The 18,369-nt window shown below is 50.0% G+C and overlaps 1 protein-coding gene and 1 long non-coding RNA gene across 5 annotated transcripts in view; one reads left to right on the forward strand and one right to left on the reverse strand.

Annotated features, from left to right (window-relative positions):
- Positions 1-2,163: 2,163 nt before the first annotated feature.
- Positions 2,164-18,369, reverse strand: part of KDM4A (lysine demethylase 4A) — a 41,323-nt gene continuing 25,117 nt past the window's right edge. For all 4 annotated transcript variants that reach the window (XM_070609907.1, XM_070609908.1, XM_070609905.1 and 1 more), the window contains exons 13-22: positions 16,293-16,474; positions 14,578-14,782; positions 14,023-14,099; positions 13,292-13,347; positions 11,202-11,310; positions 10,686-10,871; positions 7,614-7,784; positions 3,985-4,104; positions 3,610-3,702; positions 2,164-3,480 (exon numbers count right to left, since the gene is read on the reverse strand). In XM_070609907.1, coding sequence (XP_070466008.1) covers positions 3,340-3,480; positions 3,610-3,702; positions 3,985-4,104; positions 7,614-7,784; positions 10,686-10,871; positions 11,202-11,310; positions 13,292-13,347; positions 14,023-14,099; positions 14,578-14,782; positions 16,293-16,474 — 1,340 coding nt within the window. In that variant the 3' untranslated portion in view covers positions 2,164-3,339. The remainder of the gene's footprint in view (positions 3,481-3,609; positions 3,703-3,984; positions 4,105-7,613; positions 7,785-10,685; positions 10,872-11,201; positions 11,311-13,291; positions 13,348-14,022; positions 14,100-14,577; positions 14,783-16,292; positions 16,475-18,369) is intronic.
- Positions 11,205-17,141, forward strand: LOC139081915 (uncharacterized). Its single transcript, XR_011537407.1, has 2 exons — positions 11,205-11,454; positions 12,649-17,141. It is a non-coding gene; the product is annotated as an uncharacterized lncRNA (long non-coding RNA).

Genomic DNA, 18,369 nt, shown 5'->3' on the forward strand with positions numbered 1-18,369 from the left:
GGTCCCCGCGGCCAATCGGCGCGCAGAAGCCGGGCGGGGCGCCGGGCCGACCAATGCAGAGCGGTGCTGCAGGCAGTGGGCGGGCGCAGTCTCACACAGGCCCAATGGAGAGAGGAACCCCTAGTTTCCCGGCCCGCCCACCTGCCCGCCGGCGAGGTACCGGGCTGGGGATGGTGCAGGGCTCCCCGTGAGTCGCCGGGCCGAGCCTGCAGGTCCAGCCTGCGGGTTCTGCGCAGACGTCCTCGCCTCGGCTCCCCGGAGCGCGTCCACCGCCTGAAGGAATCCTCCTCCCCTGGCCTCTCACCCTAGGGCGCGCTTTCGGGATGCCGACCACCTGACGGCCGCAGGGCTCGCGGTCCGCCGGGATGACCCAGCCGCTCGAGAGCCTGTTTCCTCGTCCGGGTGGCGGGCAGGGCGGCCTCCTGGGCGCAAAGAGCAGGGTGAGCACGGTCATTCCATGCCGGGGACGCAGGCATCCGCCCGGAGCCACGCTGAACCCCGCCAGTCCGCTCCCTGAGGCCGAAGGCTTTGGACCTCCACGGGCTAGGCAACCCTGCCCAATCTTGTAGGTAAGGGGAGACGGGGATCCCTGGCTGCTCTTCTGTATTACCAACTTCAGAGCCTCGCAGAAAACGTTTAGTCCTGGCACAGGACGACTACTCCCCGTTCCATCCCCTTTGCGGCTCTGGAGGTCCCAGCTCTCTCTCGCCCTGCTCCCTCATTCCCGCAGCTGAGCCCAAGCATCCGCGTGCGGCACAATTTAAAACATAATTTCTCCGATGGGATTAATGGGAGAAGAAACTGTCAGGCTGCGATCCTTGGTTATCAACCTGAAGACCCTACCTAACTAAAGGAGGACAGTTTGCCCTGGCCAAAAGGCTTCTGGGAGGAGCCTGCATCAGACAGGCTGCGCTCTTCCCTGGAGTCAGTCCTCTAAGGCCCTGGGCCTGACTGGACTGGCAGGCAGTGAGGGGAAACCATCTGTTCCGGCACTTGAGAAAGTCTCAACACCTCTTTAAACTTTGGTTTCCCCAGGGTTATTATGTTGACCAGAATAAAAAGTGCAAAGTTTCCAGAAAAATAGCCGGATAAAAATTCTGCTGGGGTTGGACCAGGCACCCCAGCCCCGTGCAGGTCCTTTAGCAGGTGGGGTCAGTGAGAGGTACGGAGATCTGGACCCTGCCAAGTCTGGGGAAGTGTTACTTCCCTCCAAAGATGTGTTTCCAGAGCTCACCAGTCCATTAAGGCCAGCTTCGCTCAGTCTCCCCTGGGAATCCTTGGGTGCTGGACAAAAAGCTCAAGCTCCCATTCTTGGCCCCAGGAGGGAGGTGGCATAGAAAAGTATCTTTGAAACCTGCTGTTCCTCCCTTCCCCCAAAATCAGACACCAGGCAGCAGCCACTTCCCAAGTCCCAGGACACAAAGCAGCATTCAGTTGCTGAGCTGTCCCAAGCCTCTCCTACACCTGGACAGGGCCGTGAAACAGGGAGTGCCTGGCCATCCAAGGGCCAGCTGGCACAGCTCTGCTGTACCCAAGTCCTGCACCTATTCACTGGCCCCTCCTGCCCTGCTGCTGCTGTATCCTTGTCCACCTGGATAGACCTCGGGAACCCACCAGGCAAAGGAATTAGGTCTTCCTCCAGGGAAGCTTCTAAACAACTTTCGGCAGCTCAGAGCGGCTTCAGGTCCCCACTAGGATACCACTGGGTGCGAGTCCCTTGCTCTTCAAGCACCTAAAACGTACTCCCTCCTTTCAAGCTGGTTCCCCAATTTGTACGGAATATAGATGCTGGCATGAACTTAGACCAGCTTGATGAAGACAGTCAAGAGGGGCAGGAGTGAGAGATCAAACTCAGACCTACAAGTGGTGGAAGTGGTCTGGTCCTTCCTCTGTTACCACCTCCTTCCCATCTCTAAGGTAGTGGAAGCAAAAAGAGGTGCTCATGGCCTGAGGTGCCTGTGCTCCCCATGTCCCACCATGCTTGGCCCAATACAGAGCCACTGAACCAGAACTGAACCAAAACTGAACCAGGATGGCTTCGTAGATCTTGCCTTACTGGGTGTTCTTAAAACATGTGGCCCTGCTCCAGAGCCTATGACTCTAGATACAACCCCGGCCTGACCCTGGGCCACTCAGGCTCCTGGGGGCAGACACAGCCAATCCTCTGCTCAACACATTTTATTGCTAAGGACAAGGTGATGCACCAGTTTTCAAAATAATTTGGTTTATAGCGTTCATACGTAACAAAAAAATGGGGAAGTATTATAAATCTGATTCTTGTATACACGGCGTATAGGTGTGAAGCCCTCCAATCCTGGGCCCAGGCAAACAAATTCAAGAGGAGCAAAAACCTGTTTAACCCCTTCAAGTGTTGTCCTCCAGCCCCGCCCCCCTCCCAAATCAGCTCCCTCCCCCCACAGACCAAGTGCATCGTTAACCTGCCCCTGGCCTTCAGTGGCCCCAGTTCATCTCAACCCTCCCAGCCCCTGCATGATTGCAATTTTCTATGGTCAGAATCACCCACCAGGCTCTGCCTGCTTCCATGATTAAGATCCCCCTCGGTATTCCCACTCACGCCCTCTAATACTGTGCCACAGGGGCTCTGCGCCTAGAGTGATGTGGGCACACACACCCATGGTACCCCCATCTTCTCCTTCAAGAGAGGACAAAGAGGTGGCATTAACTCCCTAGCATCTCAATACTGCAGCCTTGCCAGCACTCCTTTGAGGCAGTTCCAGGGACAGACAGATGCCATGCCCCTCTAGCCAACCCCCAGGGGCCCTTACTCAGCTCAGCCGAGGGCAGAATTTCACATTTTGTTTGCCCTGGATAGGCAAAGAAGAAAGTAAAGGCCAGGGGCTGGCAGAAGCTGGTCCAGACCAAACATACACACACACACACACACACACGCGCGCACGCACGCACGCACGCACACACATAAATACAAAAGAGGGGAGAGGGCAAGCACCAGCACCTCTGCCTAGTTGGTGCAGGTGATCATTAGGAAGCTAAGTCCTAGGCCAGGAACAGGGCAACAAGCCCAGCCAGCACAGGCGACCCCATTATAAACTGGGGCCAGTGCAGCCACCGCATTCCAGTGCTCAGCCCCTCAACTGGGAGATCAGCGGCTGCTGCCACGTGTCCAAGAATGGCTTGTCCTTTCACTACAGCGGAATGCGATGAGGGTGGGGTGAGAAGATGATGGGGTTGGTTATTTCATTCCTTTTCATTTTACAACTTTGCTTTTAGAGACTTCAGAGTTCCAAGTGTCTGCTGTGCTGTGGAACCCCAGAGTGCTCTCGCCTTGATGGCTGGGAATCTCTTGGTCCCTGGAAGCACCTACTCCATGATGGCCCGATACAGTGCAGGCTCGATGTAATCTTCCCGGTATCTTGAGTTGATAACTCGTTGCCGTTTCTTTTCCTGCTTAACCTCTTTCTCCGTGAAAATCTCGTTGAAGCGCATGTCTGAGGCTACTGACTAAAGAAGAAAAGGCAAGCCAAATGAGCACAGTGTGGCCAACCACCCCAAGGGAAAATCAGAGACACATCCCTGCCTTGTTCCCTCCCTCCCAGACAGGAACCAAGGACACACAGAAAACACACTCACCAGTCTAGACTTGACTCTCTTGGGAAGCTCTTCATCCAGCGTGTACACATCATCTCTCTTAACCACAAGCTGCGAGCCATCCTCAAACTCCACCTACCAAGGAAACAGAGGCCTTTGGCTAAGATATCCCTTACTCTCTCTGTTGTCCGCCGTGCAGAGTGGCAATTTACTGCAGTCACAGGAAGGATCAGAACACTGAAGTAAGGACTGCCATGTCTGAGGCCACACCTGGAAGACTGGACACAGGGCAGCCCCGACCTCTGAAAGGGTCTCTGACCCCTTAGCTCTCCCAAGAGCAAAGACTCACCTCTGGCCCAACAGGAAACACTGAATTCGTCAAGTACCCCCCAATTCCCAGCAAAAACCATTGGCTACCTGGTACATCTGGATGGGGTGGGAGGCCACAAACTTGGCTCCATAGACTTGGCCATCTGTCCATCTCACTTGGACCACTTCCCCTTCAGCAGGAGGACCCAATTGGAGGCAGTCCTGACTCTGAGGGAACAGTTAAGAGAGAAGTGAAAGGAAGGTCCACCTGGGCAGAGTAGTAACCACCATCTACCTCAGGGAAGAATGAACCAGGACAGATTCCTGCGCAGACATCCAAGCAAGGCAGGCTCTCCCTCAGTAGTTAAAGACTGCCTGCTAAGTCAAAGTCTACCCCGTATCTCTGCCCCTTGCTACTTCTAGGTGACAGAAAAGAGCAGCATGATAAACTTAGTAAACTTAATAAACAGAGAAGACATGTGCCAGAGTCAAGAGTCCTTCTTATATTCCTTCCACTGACCCTTTAAGGGACAGGGGACAGGGGTCTGCCATGAAAAAATACTAGGGCCAGCTGCAGTGGCCTAGTGGTTAAGTTCAGTGCACTCTGCTCCGGCAACCCAGGTTCAGATCCCAGGCACAGACCTACATCACTTGTCTGTTAGTGGCCACTCGTCTGTTAGTAGCTCACATAAAAAAAAAGAGAGAGAGAGAAAAAGAGGAAGATTTGCAACAGATGTTAGCTCAGGGCAAATCTTCCTCAGCAAAAAAAAAAGAGAGAGAGAGAGAAATACTAGAACTTTCTTTGTCTATTTTAGGAATGTGTTCTTAACAGGAAAGGTAAGAAAAGAAAAGATCACCTACCATGGGACGTGGCAAAAAACTTATGAACTTTTACTCCTTCCAGAAGGAGTAACCCCAAGGGTGGGTGGAGTCCTCACTGCATTTCCAGTGGGCTTGTGATACAGTGGGAGGTCAGTGTATGAGCATGTAGGTTGAAAAGTCTGATGGGGAGACCTGGGAGAAGGTCCTTGGGGGACATGGCCCAAAAAAGTTCTCATTAGGTAGGGCATGGGGCAAAAAAGGATGTGGATATTCACAACTGCTCTTACAATCCCACTACATGACAGCAGTCAGAAGGGTTCTATACGGCCAGTTCACTGACTGAGTAGAAATGGTTCTATACTGTGTTGCCAATCCATTACCGAGTAGATACTCAATAACTATAGTGTGTAGGAATTCAACAATTAAGCAGACAATCCAGCCAAAAAGATCTGAGGTGCAAGTTGTAACTAGCCAAACATGCGATCCCTGATAAATCACTTAAGTTCTCTGAGAGTCAATTTCACCTTCTCTAACAGCGGTTCTCAAAGTGTGGTCGGCAAACTTCAGGGGGGTTCCTAAGATGCTGGCAGGGAGCAGGTGAGGTCAGGACTATTTTTCTAATAACATTAAAACGTGATTAGCCTCTTTCACTGTGTTGACATTTGCAGTGATGATGTAAAAATCTCTAACGAGTTAATCTGCTGGCACTTCCGTACAAATCACGGCAGTGGCCCTGAGCTCTACTAGTTACTGCATTCTTCACCACTGTACATTCATAATTTAGGGGGAGAAAAAAACCTGGTTTCATGGAACAATGTCCCTTGATGCAGAAAAATTTATTCACTTTGTTAAAGCTTAATCCTTGAGAAGGTGTATAAGTACTCAAAAGATACTTTTGCCGCACACTCAAGTCTGATGGTTGTCTTGAGGAAAAGCACTGTGTGAATGTTTGAGTTGTGAGCTAAAGTAGCTGCTTTTTTCATGGAACACCAGCTTAATTTGAAAAAAATGACTGACAAGCTATGGTTATTCAGACTTGGTTACTGGCCGACATCTTGAAAATGAATGAAGGGAGCCTGTCACTTCAAGGGAAACAACCGACAGAATTGCCAATAATAAAATCTAAGCTTTCAAGAGAAAATTAGAATTTCAGAAAAGTTATAGCACCACTATGAGCTTGAAGCTTCCCAAAATTTTAAGATTTTTCTGAGATTAGTGATATAAATGAATGTGATTTTTTGATGTTGTATGATAAAATTTAACAACATCTGGAAGATCTGTATAGCCCATTGCACCAATATGTATGATGTTACAAAATGATGCATAGGTGGAAGATCCATTCTCATTAGACTGTAATGTAAGGATGGATTTTAATGTAACAGAGTATGCAAAGTTCACTGACCTGCTTTCAGATTCCACACTGCAAATAACTTTTAAGAAAAGATGACTTGTTGAGTTTTGGTGTAGTATCAAATAAGAAAAACCACAATTATCTGAAAGACTATTAAAATACTCCTCCCTTTTCTAATTACATATCTGTGTGAGGGTGAATTTTCTTCATATACTTTAACCAAAACAATATATCACAACAGACTGAAGATGCACCATTAGAAATTTGTAAAATTACAGAAAAAGGGCATTCTTCTCAAAGAATGAGATCATTTCAAATAATCTCAGTTTAAATTTCTAATAGAGTAACTATTGACAAACATAACCCACAAAAACACAAGCTCTTTGGGGTCCTCAGTAACTTCTAGAAGAGTCCTGAGATCACTGTTCTAGAAATGTTAGAGATAATACCATCTACTTCTCTAGAGTTAGTGCGAGAAGTGACAAGAATTTGACATAAAGCACGTAGTATGGTCCTGGCGTACTGGACGAGCTTAATAAATCATAGCTATTGTACTGCCACAAATACTACTCACACCATCTTTTTTTTTTTTCTTTCAGGAAGATTAGCCCTGAGCTAACTGCTGCCAATCCTCTTTTTGCTGAGGAAGACTGGCCCTGAGCTAACATCCGTGCCTATCTTCCTCTCCTTTATATGTGGGACGCCTGCCACAGCATGGCGTCAAAGCGGTGCCATGTCCGCACCCGGGATCCGAACTGGCGAACCCCAGGCCACTGAAGCGGAATGTGTGCACTTAACTGCTGTGCCACCAGGCCGGCCCCTCACACCATCTTTACCGTGATGTAAGTCTACCTTATAACTAATGAATGTGCCTTGAGCAACTACATTGCTAATGTGATATAAAAGTGGGAAACACCTGTTAGAGGAAGATGTGGCTTCATCTCACTACCTTGGTGCTTAGTCTAACATGTGAAAGGCAGGGTGGGGGTAGGGAAAACCTGAACTAAGTCCCGAGTACTGGGCCCAGGGAACCTAGGACTGGGTGTAGGCAGGGCCTCCAGCGTCTCGGGTGTTGATAACATAAGCAGGCCAGGGGTGTCTCCAAGCAGTTGCTACTCAGCCCCAAAGCCTTTGGCCGTAAAGAACCACAGCAAAGTCCATACATCTAAGAGGCCATGGGAGAAAAGGGAGCTGGATAATACTCCCCAAATCAGGTAGCTACTAAGCAGCCAGGCTGGTGCTGGCACACTGGCCTGATTCCAAAGCCGGGACTCTTCCAATGCAGTGCAATGCCTTCCAGGGTAGTTTAGACCAAAACACGGGCATGTTTCAAAGGACTGCAAAACATGCCGATTCCTAAGAGCTTTTAGAGGAAGCAGGGTACCCTAGCAGCACACAATTTTCTTTGCATGGAAAGATAAGTACAAATGCTTCTTTCTGTTTGGGGACTGAGTGACGAGAGAGTGGGCCTGGCTAGAAAAGGCAGCAGGCCCACAGCCAGTCTGCAGCCAGACCTAGAAATACCCCCGTCCCAAACTGCCCGGAAGCTCCCTGCAGATGTTACCACTATATCCTCAGGATAGAGATTGTCGCTGAAGGAGCCATCATCAAAGTTGACTTCATAGAAGGTCTCAGTGGTGAGCCTGACCACCTCACACTGATAGAAGCGCCCGTTCTTGTGCTTGCTAATGACCTTCTGGCCTGCAGTGATGCTCTGCAAGGCTCCCTTGGCACGCTGGAAGAAACAGAGGCTTGGGTTACTCCCACTGAGTGGACAGGCCTGGCACATGGGGACCAAGACCAACTGGTTCCTCTTTACCAGAAAAAGTTTGGGAATGGAAAAGTAAAAAGGAATACAAGATGGGAGTTGACACAGGTCTTTCCAGATATCCACACCCTAGCCAGGACAGTGGAAGAAACTAGTGTCATATTTTCCTCCGTAAATGTAGCTAGCTGCTCTCTAGTTCCCAGTCTATAACTGGTCCTCATGCTATACTGTCTTACTCTGAACTCCCAGAACAGACTCCTGGGACTTCCCTATTGTTGCCAGGAACTGACCAGCACCTACTAACACAAACAGCTTAGACACACGTCAAAGTACACACTCAACGGGTGACCTGAGGCCCAGGGCCCCCAGACAATGCTCCACACAGGTCTTAGCACCAGCTCTACCCTCAGTGCTAGGACACAAAGACCGAGGTTCCCTGGACGTCCTCAGCTGCATACGATATCCCACCCATCACCCTTCTTCCCATTCTGAACCTGCCCTTGATGCAAATAGGATCACAGAGCACCCAGTGGCCTCGTGTCCAAGAGTTCCTCCCCAAGCTGCCCCACCACTGCACTCCAGCCACAGTGGCCTCCTTGCTGTTCTCTGAGCACATGTGCCAAGCGTGTTCCCACCTCGGGGTCTGAGCAGTGCTGTTCCCTCGACCTGAAATGCTGTTCCCCAGTTATCTGCACACGGGCTCCCTCACATCCAATGTCAACTTACTGACACGGTTCCTTACTACCTCTTCTTACACTCCCTTAGCCTGCTTTATTTTTATCTGCCACACTTCTCCCATCTGATACACTGTGTATTTTCCTGTTTCCTATGTACCTTTCAACTAGACTGTAAGCAGCAGGAGGGCAAGGACTGACTGGTCTTGTTCAGTGGTATATGCTTGTTCAGCACCTAAACCGTGCCCAACACGGAGCAGATGCCCAAAAAGTATGTGAAGAATGAATCAGTGAAAGAAATACTCAACAATACCCCCAACTTCCTCACAGCATCAGCAGTCTATGGCTGCCAATTTAAGGACATGGAGTGCTCATGACAATCACAGAATCACTCTCCTGTTCCCTAACAAACCCCTATTTCTGTCAGAGCTGGAACTCTGCTCCCTCAAGCTTTCACTCCTCCAGGCTCATTCTCACGTTGACTTTTCTCCCATCTTCCGAAGCTCCTTACCACCGCAACCACCTCTCATGCTCGAGAAAACTCTTCATGAGAAAGGAGAATCCAGTCAGCCAACAACACCTTTTCCATGATCCCAAATGGCAGAGTGGGGAGTCTGTCCTTGGACTGGTGCTCTGTTGTGTCCTTCCTTTTATTACTGTATTTACCGCACTGTTGACAAGTCTTTATCCCCAGCTCTTCTATGAGACTGTAACTCACAGATGGCCGTCCCCCTCAACTACAGTCTGACTTCCGACCTGACTACTCCATGGAAACCCCCCAGTTTGAGGTACCCAATGACCATTACAACAGGCCTCCCTCCCTATAGCACCTGGCCCTCCTGAGCCCCTGCGCTGACTTGCTGGACTGTGGTGTTCTATTTCTCTCTCTGCTTTCTCAGCTGCTTTCACTGGCTCATGCTCTGCCACCTGCTCCTTACATGAGGTATCTCCAGAGTCCAGTTCCTAATGGGAACTGGATTTAACTATCCTGCTAAATGCAGATAATATCCCAATCTTTACCCTTATAAGTTAATCCAGCTACCTGCTGGTAACTCAATCAGAATGCTCCAGCGACCTCAGAGTCCACATCTGCTTCCCTCTTTTTCATCTCTCCTCCTTCCCCCTGCAGAATAGCCCTGCTCCATCTCAGGTCCTGATCGCAGTTAATAACATCATATTAGCATACTTTTCATCTTTCACAGGAGTAACCCGAGTCATCTCAAATTCCTACTCCCTCATCCCTTCCTCCTCCTCCCTCCCTCTCTCTCCATCCTCTCTCCCCATGGCAGTCAATAAACCCTGTCAGTCCCATGCCCTGTAGGATCCTAGGGTTGGATGTGACCCTAAAGCTCTACTCATGTGTTCCCATGTCAGACCTCACTCCTCTCCTAGGCTAACTGGTCTCGCTGACTCAAATTCTTATTCCTTCAACCCTTTCTTCAAATAACCACCAGAGTGACAGTTAAAAAAAAAGTTCTCTTCATCTAATGGATGAGAGGCCAAACTCCTAAGTATGGCAGTCCAGGGCCTTCATCGGCTGGCACCACTTGCCTTGGAAGTATCACCCCCCGCCATGTTCCCAGAACCAGTCGTACATGTTCATTTTTCTGAGACTTGCTCATTCTGTTTCTGAAGCCTTGAATGCCCTCCCACTCACAATTCCTACTTATTGTTTAAGATCCACTTCAAATGCCCCCTTCTGCTCACACCCTTTCGTAATTCCTCTAGCTAAAACTACACGTACCTTTTGCTGAGCTTCACCATTGAGAGAAGTACAAATATCTCTACAGGTTCATGGGTAATTGCTGGAAGTTCTGCCCACTGCTTCACAGCATTTACAGAGCTTCCGCAATGTCCCTGACATTGTGTTAATAGGGACACCCAGATTACGTTGTGTTAATAGGGACACCCAGATTAATAAAATATAGACCCTCGAGGAGTTTTTCCTGGAGGAGAGGTAAACAAGTAAACAGAAAATCAAAAAGAATCAACCACAAGCAGTTTGGTCACGAGATTAGGATGTACAAGGCAGGACAGAGATGGACAGGAGCCACCTCTCAATCCCTTCCTCATCAGCACTCTCCATAAAGCATCATGCTGAAGGAGATACTTGTGAACACAATAAACGGACAGCCTGCAGAGAAAATGACCCTGGAAACTGTCAAGACGATTCTAGAATGGCACCCTCCCTCACCTCCAAATTAGGAATCTTGTGCCGAAAGCAGGTAATGAAGACGACAAACGGCCAGTCATCTGGCTGCATCATCACTCCTGCAGCCTGGGCACAGCTCACGTGGAAGGCAGTTGGGCAACGGCCGTGAGAACACTGCACACAGCAGCCAGCAGTTCTTTTCCTCCGCTTCTTACAGAAGACACATTTCTGCAACACAGGGGAAGCCAGCCAATGATTCCAGGAACTAAGAGTACAGTCTCCTCTCTAGTTCCCCGCCCAAATACCAAATGAGCAGGAGCCAACTCCCTCCCCAAAACACGAGGGGACACACACCCTCGTTTAATCTCGTGTCTGATTAGTGTCCTCGTTAAGTATTTTAATTAGAGGATGAGAATCACAAATCCTGACCAAAGCCAAGGTGAACAGGATGGCCTCTGGGCCAAGCAGAGGGTGCCCCCAGAAATGCTATGTTCTCCTCCACCCAGAGACTTGTAAAAGGGTGATGATAAGTTGACAAGCCCAACTCTTCTTCCTTACCAGTTTGAAGCGGGGCAGGGGAATTTTGCTCACATCCACTGGACTTCTTTCTGCAATGTTGACAAACCTTGCCTCCAGAATTGCCACAGCACAAGAGACGTGGACCCACCTGCCAAAAAGCAAAGGCTACCTCAGTCATCTGTGGCTCTAAGGCCCTGCGGCCTTCTCATCTAATGTGGGCCTGCCAACAGTGCCTCCTCCCTTACCCACCATGAGCGCTGACTCCCACCAGCAATTCCTGGGACCCAGTAAGGTAAGAACCAGAAGTCTCCACACTGAGTATGTGGCAACATGTCACAAACACACTGCCCTGGGTTAGCACAGGGCTGTGCGTTTTATAACGCTAATTCACTCACAATCTGTTGCAAAATGAGCAGAGCCACAGCTAATTGAGCGTGGCAGGTTTCAGGGAGGGAGAATAAATTAGAGTGCTCTATATTGACCTTTTACCATAGGACCTGGGTGCATCCTAAAACATCTCCAACTGTGCCCCAATCTGCCAGTAATCACAGCTCTCCCCACTAGGCCTTTTTTTTCCCAGACTTCCCTGGGGCTGAAATGACCTCTTCCTTCTGCTCCCTTCATCTACACCAGACTCACTCTTTAAGGTCTGGCCCAAGCCCTACCTACTCTGAGAGGTCTGATCAATGGATATCCTTCGAGAATTAAAGTAAGCTCTGGGTAGTTGGGGAAATGGACATGCACCAAGATGCGAACTAAGATGGTAAATGCTCTTAAAACCAGGCCAGGTGAAAACCTATAACAGACAGTGTTGGGGCTACAGGGAAGCTGTCTGCAGTCCTGGTGGGGCTGTTATGTGAGAGTGGGAACAGATTTGTTTTGCGTGGCCCTGCAGGGCAGAACAAGGATTATAAGGTAAAGGTGGGAGGCTCAAGCAGAGCCATTTCCACTCCAAATACGGAAGAACTTTAACAGCGCTATCTCACAGCTGTGAGGAACATAATGACCTCAAGCAACAGCAGCAAGTGCCTTTAAAGGAGTGGAAGCAGCAAGCAGAGCAGCCATCTATCTAGACAAGCAGGAAGAGGGTCTGGCCCCATGGCTGAGTGGTTAAGGTCAAGCACTCCACTTCGGTGGCCTGGGGTTTTGATGGTTCTGATCCTGGGCTTGGACCTAGCACTGCTCATCAAGCCATGCTGAGGTGACGTCCCACATAGCAGAACCAGAAGGACCTACAGCTAGAATATACAACTAGGTACTGGGGGGCTTTGGAGAGAAAAAGAAGAAAAAGGAAAAAAAAAGATTGGCGACAGATGTTAGTGCAGGTGTCAATCTTAAAAAGAAAAAAGTTAGAAGAGCAGGGAAGGGATTCTTGTGGGGCAGGAGGCCGGATGGTATGCGTGCTCCAAGTTCCAACAGGGTTTTAGCTGGAAGCAGGGCATTCACCACGGGATGCCCACTGACCTGTGTGTCCCATCTCTTCCAGGGCAAAGTGTTCACCTGATACTTCTACCTCAGAATGAGTAAGCGCAAGACGAAGCACAAAGATTCAGCTCAGTGAAAATGAGCTGCCTGACAGCTGAGAAGCACGGCTCTGGCCTAGGATGCCCAGAAACTTCTGTCGATTTGACTCAATAGTGGGTAGGCTTGGCTAAGCTCTCCTCAAGGAAGCTGTGCCACTTCCCTCCTTGAGGACACCTGCCCTCGTTCCAGACAGCAGGTCTGAGCCAGGGAGAGTCTGCCTGTGGAACACTGCTCACTGCCCATGGCAGGGGCCACCTCTGCACCAGCCCCAGCTGTAACAAGGTAACTGTCCTCACTTCCTGCCCATGAAGCCCCTGCATCATCTGCACAGGATCTTCATACCCTCTCGAGTCCATCTGAGCTCCTCCAAAAGGAGGACGATACTTACTTCTCTGCCTTAGAGGGGAGGGTGGAGTGCGGAAGGTCTGGGCCTGTTGGGCCCTGCCTTGGCATCCCATTTTTTGAATTAGTCTTGGAGACGCTATTCCAGCTGCAAACAATGTGCTTCCCTCCTCAGTCATTTCGATGAACAGCCACTGCCCTCACAGCGCCTCTGCACGCTGCTTCTGAACGGAGCATCCTGAGATCCTGCTCAGAAAACTCACCTGTCGTCATTTGCTCTCTGCAGGGCTCCTCCTCGTAATGAGCACAAACAGCAGTCCTGCCAAGAAGGGAGGGGAGGAACGTGGTTACCACCAAGTCATTAACATCTAATCTGTTCTCCCCTTGACTTCCTTTGGGCAACTGTAGCCTCCACATAGGAGAGCAGCCCAGTGGCATGTGGGGCTTCGCCTACACAGCCCCTGTAACCAGGGCTGCCCTGTAGGAAGACACGTAGGCCACTCGGTGCTGACGTACACCAAGTATTCACTTGACTTAACATAACCCTCTTCGCTCTTACTGTTAATGAGAATATGCAAGTCATGGATGATACTCGGCTCAAGCTGGAGGCCTTAGAGGGCTCTGACTGCTTCCTATGTGGAGGGCGGCCAGGTTTGGGGGGCAGAGGGGATGAAGAGAAAGTTACAAGGGGAACCAGCTGAGCCCATTCTGGTGCTCCAACCCACTGGCTAAGGTCTTTAAAGGGAGTTATGGTTCATCCACGGGAGGATCTCTCCTCGGTCCTGACACAATGGAGAGCACAGCTTCCAGACTCTCGCCACACCCTGCCACAGGTGGGCAGCACCTACTCTCACTGTCATGGGGATTTATTCTGACATCACTGTGTACCAGGCCCTATGTGGACTACTGGGGTATGAAGTCCACATGAAAGAGTCAGACCCTGAGCAAATTCCAAGTCTCACGGGGAAGACAGTGACAGTGTGGACGTACTCACCTCCTCCAAGGCATTGGCCAAACACCGAGAACACATCCAGTCTTCGGAAGCCTTTGCAGGGGGAACCCCATAGCAACCTAACAGGGACACCAAGATGAGCAAATTAAACCCAGAAGCCAGAGTCAGAATGTAGACTGGCAACTCTTTTCTGTAAATTATGTCCCAAGCTACAACCAAATATTACAGAAACCCCTGAATTCTACAGTCAGGGCCCCCAGGGTTCAGCCACAGAGTATGGCTCAAGGTCTCAACAAGTCAGAAACCGTAGATTCATTGGTACAAACACCTAGTGAGTAACAGGGACTCCTCCCCTCCTCGCATCTGCAACCAAGAGGCCAGCACAGAGTTGACTGTGCAAGTGTGGACCCTGGAGTCACAGGAAACTCAGACTCAATCAGCAACAAACCCCTCAAGAACACAGAAGCAATCTTTGCTTTGGGAGACTGAGGAGGCCTCCAGGAGGTTGGAGGGAGGCCAATAGGGACAAGGACTTCCAGTGAGAAGGCCCCATCCTGCCCCAGGACACGATGCAGAGAACAGAGGGGAGGCACTCACTGGCGTGGACCCGGACGCTGCACTTCTTGCAGGACACTAGAATGCTGGTGCCGTCCTCCTCAAGGTAAGGGGTGGACAGGTTGATGTCTGTGCTGCAGCCAGTCGAGGTGAAGCACATTTCTGGAATCAATGGCTTGGTCCTCTGCTTCTGGGGAGCTAAATCTGAAGCATCTCCACAGTTCTGACTAAGGCCTCCAAACTCAACCTAAGGAGAGAGAGCAAGGGCACACCTCAGCGAACACGCGCCTGTGTTCTCAGCTTTCCACCTGCTCCATCAGCGGAAAGCTGCTCTCTTACTGATGACTATGGCTCTGGCTCCCGGGTGCACAGCCATTATCCCAGAGCTGCTAATTGAAGTTACCTCTAATGACTCCAATTCAATTTCTCACAGCAGCATCAAACAAAGGCCCCGAGGGGACAACTGAGGAGAGGGAGCGAGGTAAGAGGCAACTGGGATTTCAATCTTCCCAAACCAAGTGGTAATAAAAATGCACTGAGATGTTAGCAAGGCTGCCACGTGGGCTCCCCTCTGTGCTGCACTGCATGGTGGCCCCACACAGGGAGAGCACCCAGAGCAGGTGCTCCTAATGGGCCAGCACTGATTCCTCTTGGGGTCCCTGTCAGCCGGTCACCTGAGCTGCGGCACTGTCACATGGCTGGAACCCTTCCTGCGATTCCTGGCTCGGGGCCCCTTCAGGAAAAACATTATGTCCATGTACTTCCCTTGGCAAATATCCTGAGTGCCAACATCTGCCGGCTCTACCGCTGGATGGCACCATCACCCTCACTCTGAGGATGGGACCAGAAACATGTCAATCGCCAAGCCTATGTCACTCGTGAAACTGAGCCCCACTCAGCAGATCGGTACAGATCAGTACAACCAGGCCATTTGCTGCCCTCACAGGCAAGGGCACATACAATTCTGTAGTTTTGCTTTTTATCATTGGAAAGAAGTAATGAGTTACTAATCCAAAATGCGTTGGTCTGAGGTCTTTGGCAAGCACGAACCTAGGGCCCTGCCAGGCTCAGCAGCAGCCATGCCACTTAAACACCACGGGGGACTGGTTATCTACGGCCACCCTGGGCAAGTCCCAGCTGAGACTGAGCTGCTGTGGATGCCTTCCTGGCCTCCTAGAGCTGGACCCAGAGAGACCCATGATGGTGAGGCCATCCAATGCCCCAGAAGTAGGAAGGACACAGCTGAGCTCAGTCCCTGTACTTTCCCACCCCTCCCTCCTGCAGGCCCTCTGCTCCTACCCTGCCCAGTTCCTATTAGAACTGGCAATACCCACTGTGGGGAAGGAAAGAAGACAACACTGGCGTATCTGGCTTTTCGTCTGAAGCTCAGACTGTAGTAAGAAATTCAGTCTTCCAGACTTACTGGCCAGGACTACAAACCACCTGGAAGGAATAATCACTGACTAGAATGATAACAAAAGAGCAGATTCCTCTGCAAACTCTGAGTGCCAAGGGGAGCAGGGATCCCCCAGAGCCTAAGCCACACCCTCAGCTCTTCTCCAAAGCATTCTCAAGTGCAAACTTGCACTGCTGGGTTATCCGCCTGGCAAAGTCTGACCAGTACATGCACGAGGCAGAGAACATTAAAAAAACATGCCTTTCCCAAGACAACCCGTGGCAAGCTATGTAGCCACAGTTAAACCCAGCTTCCCTCTGCCTGCTGGTCCTGAGTAACAGAGGGGATGGAGCAGGCTTACCTGATGGTAAGTCTGAAAGATCATACAGACGGCACAGTGAGGGGCCTGCTGCGCCATGGTCTCATTGAATTCCTTTTCGGCCTCGAAGTTCGGGGGTCGGTTCTGCCACAGTTGGCTAAGGGGCTTGGCCCAGGCCTCTGTCTCCTCAGCCTCCTCCTCAGGGGTCAGCTGTTCAGATGTCTCTAGAGGAGGAAGCAGCATGTGAGTCAGTACCAGCCCTGGACATCTGTGGCTCTGCCTAGAGAGCAGGTGAGCTTGGCCAGGACTCTTGGTCCCAGGTCTGGACTAAGCCCAACATCCTACAGGTGATAAAGGCAAAGGGCAGGAAGGATTTTCAATAGACTCCTTCAATACTTGGATGACGCCGTGGGGAGTCCTGCCAGTGGCCCTTTCTCCAGCAGAGAAACGATTCACGGTCTCTACTCTTCCTTCTTGCCCGGGAGTTCAGCCTGCTCTCCTCGCCCTAACAGCTGCCAGCATTCAATCCCTCTGCCCGAGGGCAGCAGAGTGAAGCACCGTCTGGCCAGAAACCGTGTAACTTGCTGCCTCCAATATGTCAGCATGTTGAGTCCTTACCTTTTAGAGTTTTCTCTTTAGCTGCACTAAAGGGAAAGAGGAAGAAAAATAACAGAGAAATGGCAAGGCTTAATGGTTTTTACACCATGGCCCCACAGGATGTAACACCTTGAGTCCAGACCTGGGGCTGGCACACAACGGCCCACATCCAGCCAACTCAAGGAACTAAGAATTGGTTTTATGTCTTTAAAGGGTTGGGAGAGAAAAAAGACTATGTGACAGAGACATAAAGCCTATGAAGCCTGAAATACACACTATCTGGTGCTTCACAGACCCCTGGTATCTTTGTCTTTCTATTTGTATCTCTTTGATTCTCTAGACGGGGAGCATGTAATGCATCAGGCCTCAGCACTGTCCAGGGAAGGGAAATCCCCTCCGGGTGCAGGGTGCATCTTCTCGAAATAAAGGGACACACCAATGAACAGAAAACAAAAAACTGCTCACAAAACACGATGGACGTGATAAAGACATACACTTCCCAGTTCCCCCTAACACAGTGAGAGAGGGGCACAGCCCACTAGTCCCAGCAGAAACAAGGTCAAATAGGTAAGGGGAACCCCATCACTCTATATTATGGGTGAATGAGGGCAATCTTTGATAGAAGTAGCAGCAAACATCAAAATAAACTCACGTCCAGAGTGTTTCTCCAGATGCTCCCCCAAGTGAGGGAAGTATGAGAAGTTCTCATTGGGATGTCCTTCAGCAAGTGTGTCCAAAGCCCCAAGTATGGAGCATCTGACAGGAGGCTGGCTCTGTGCCAGCCCCATCACATGAAGCATCTTATGGGATCACTACATCTAGCTACGTGTGGGCATCAGCAATCAATGATCTTGTCACTTCTTCCCAGACAGAAGTGCTTTCCAAAAGACCCTAGAGATCTATGCAGAGCAGCCTAAAGAACACTCTGGTATGTACTTGCACTAGGTGCCCATTTATTTGTTCATTTCTAGCAACTCCAGCTCCGTGCTCAGTGCAGATAAATAGTTATCTACCCCACCTTCATGGTCACGTTTACTCAAAAGGGATCTGGCAGCTGCCATGCATGTGACCTTGGTGAAGGGTACTGTAGTACAGTGAGGCCAATGCAGATAATTAATATCAACCCCTACAGGCTCCATAGGCTCAGCCGGGAACCACAGTGCCAGAAGCAAAGCACAGATATTTTCTGCATCCTGGCCAAAACAAGAGCGACTAGGATAGCAAAGAAGAAACAGAAACAGACAGCCTCACAATCACAACATAAAAATTAACACAGTGACTGACATCTGTTCCGTTTACAAAACCGTAAGTGGCCAAAAATCCTTCCACTGTGAATACTGAATGGTGAGGAAAGATGTTCACTATGTTTAGTGAAAACTGCAGGAATCAAACTTTTACAGCTTACACATAAAAAACTTCATTGAGCTATACAGTTAAGATGTCACATTTCACTGAATGTTATGCCTTAATTGAAAAAAACCTTAAGTGATGGGAGGGGCACACTAGTCTAAAAGAGATTAAA

Source organism: Equus przewalskii, chromosome 2 (assembly GCF_037783145.1).
Source record: "Equus przewalskii isolate Varuska chromosome 2, EquPr2, whole genome shotgun sequence".
In the NCBI taxonomy this organism is placed as follows: domain Eukaryota; kingdom Metazoa; phylum Chordata; class Mammalia; order Perissodactyla; family Equidae; genus Equus; species Equus przewalskii.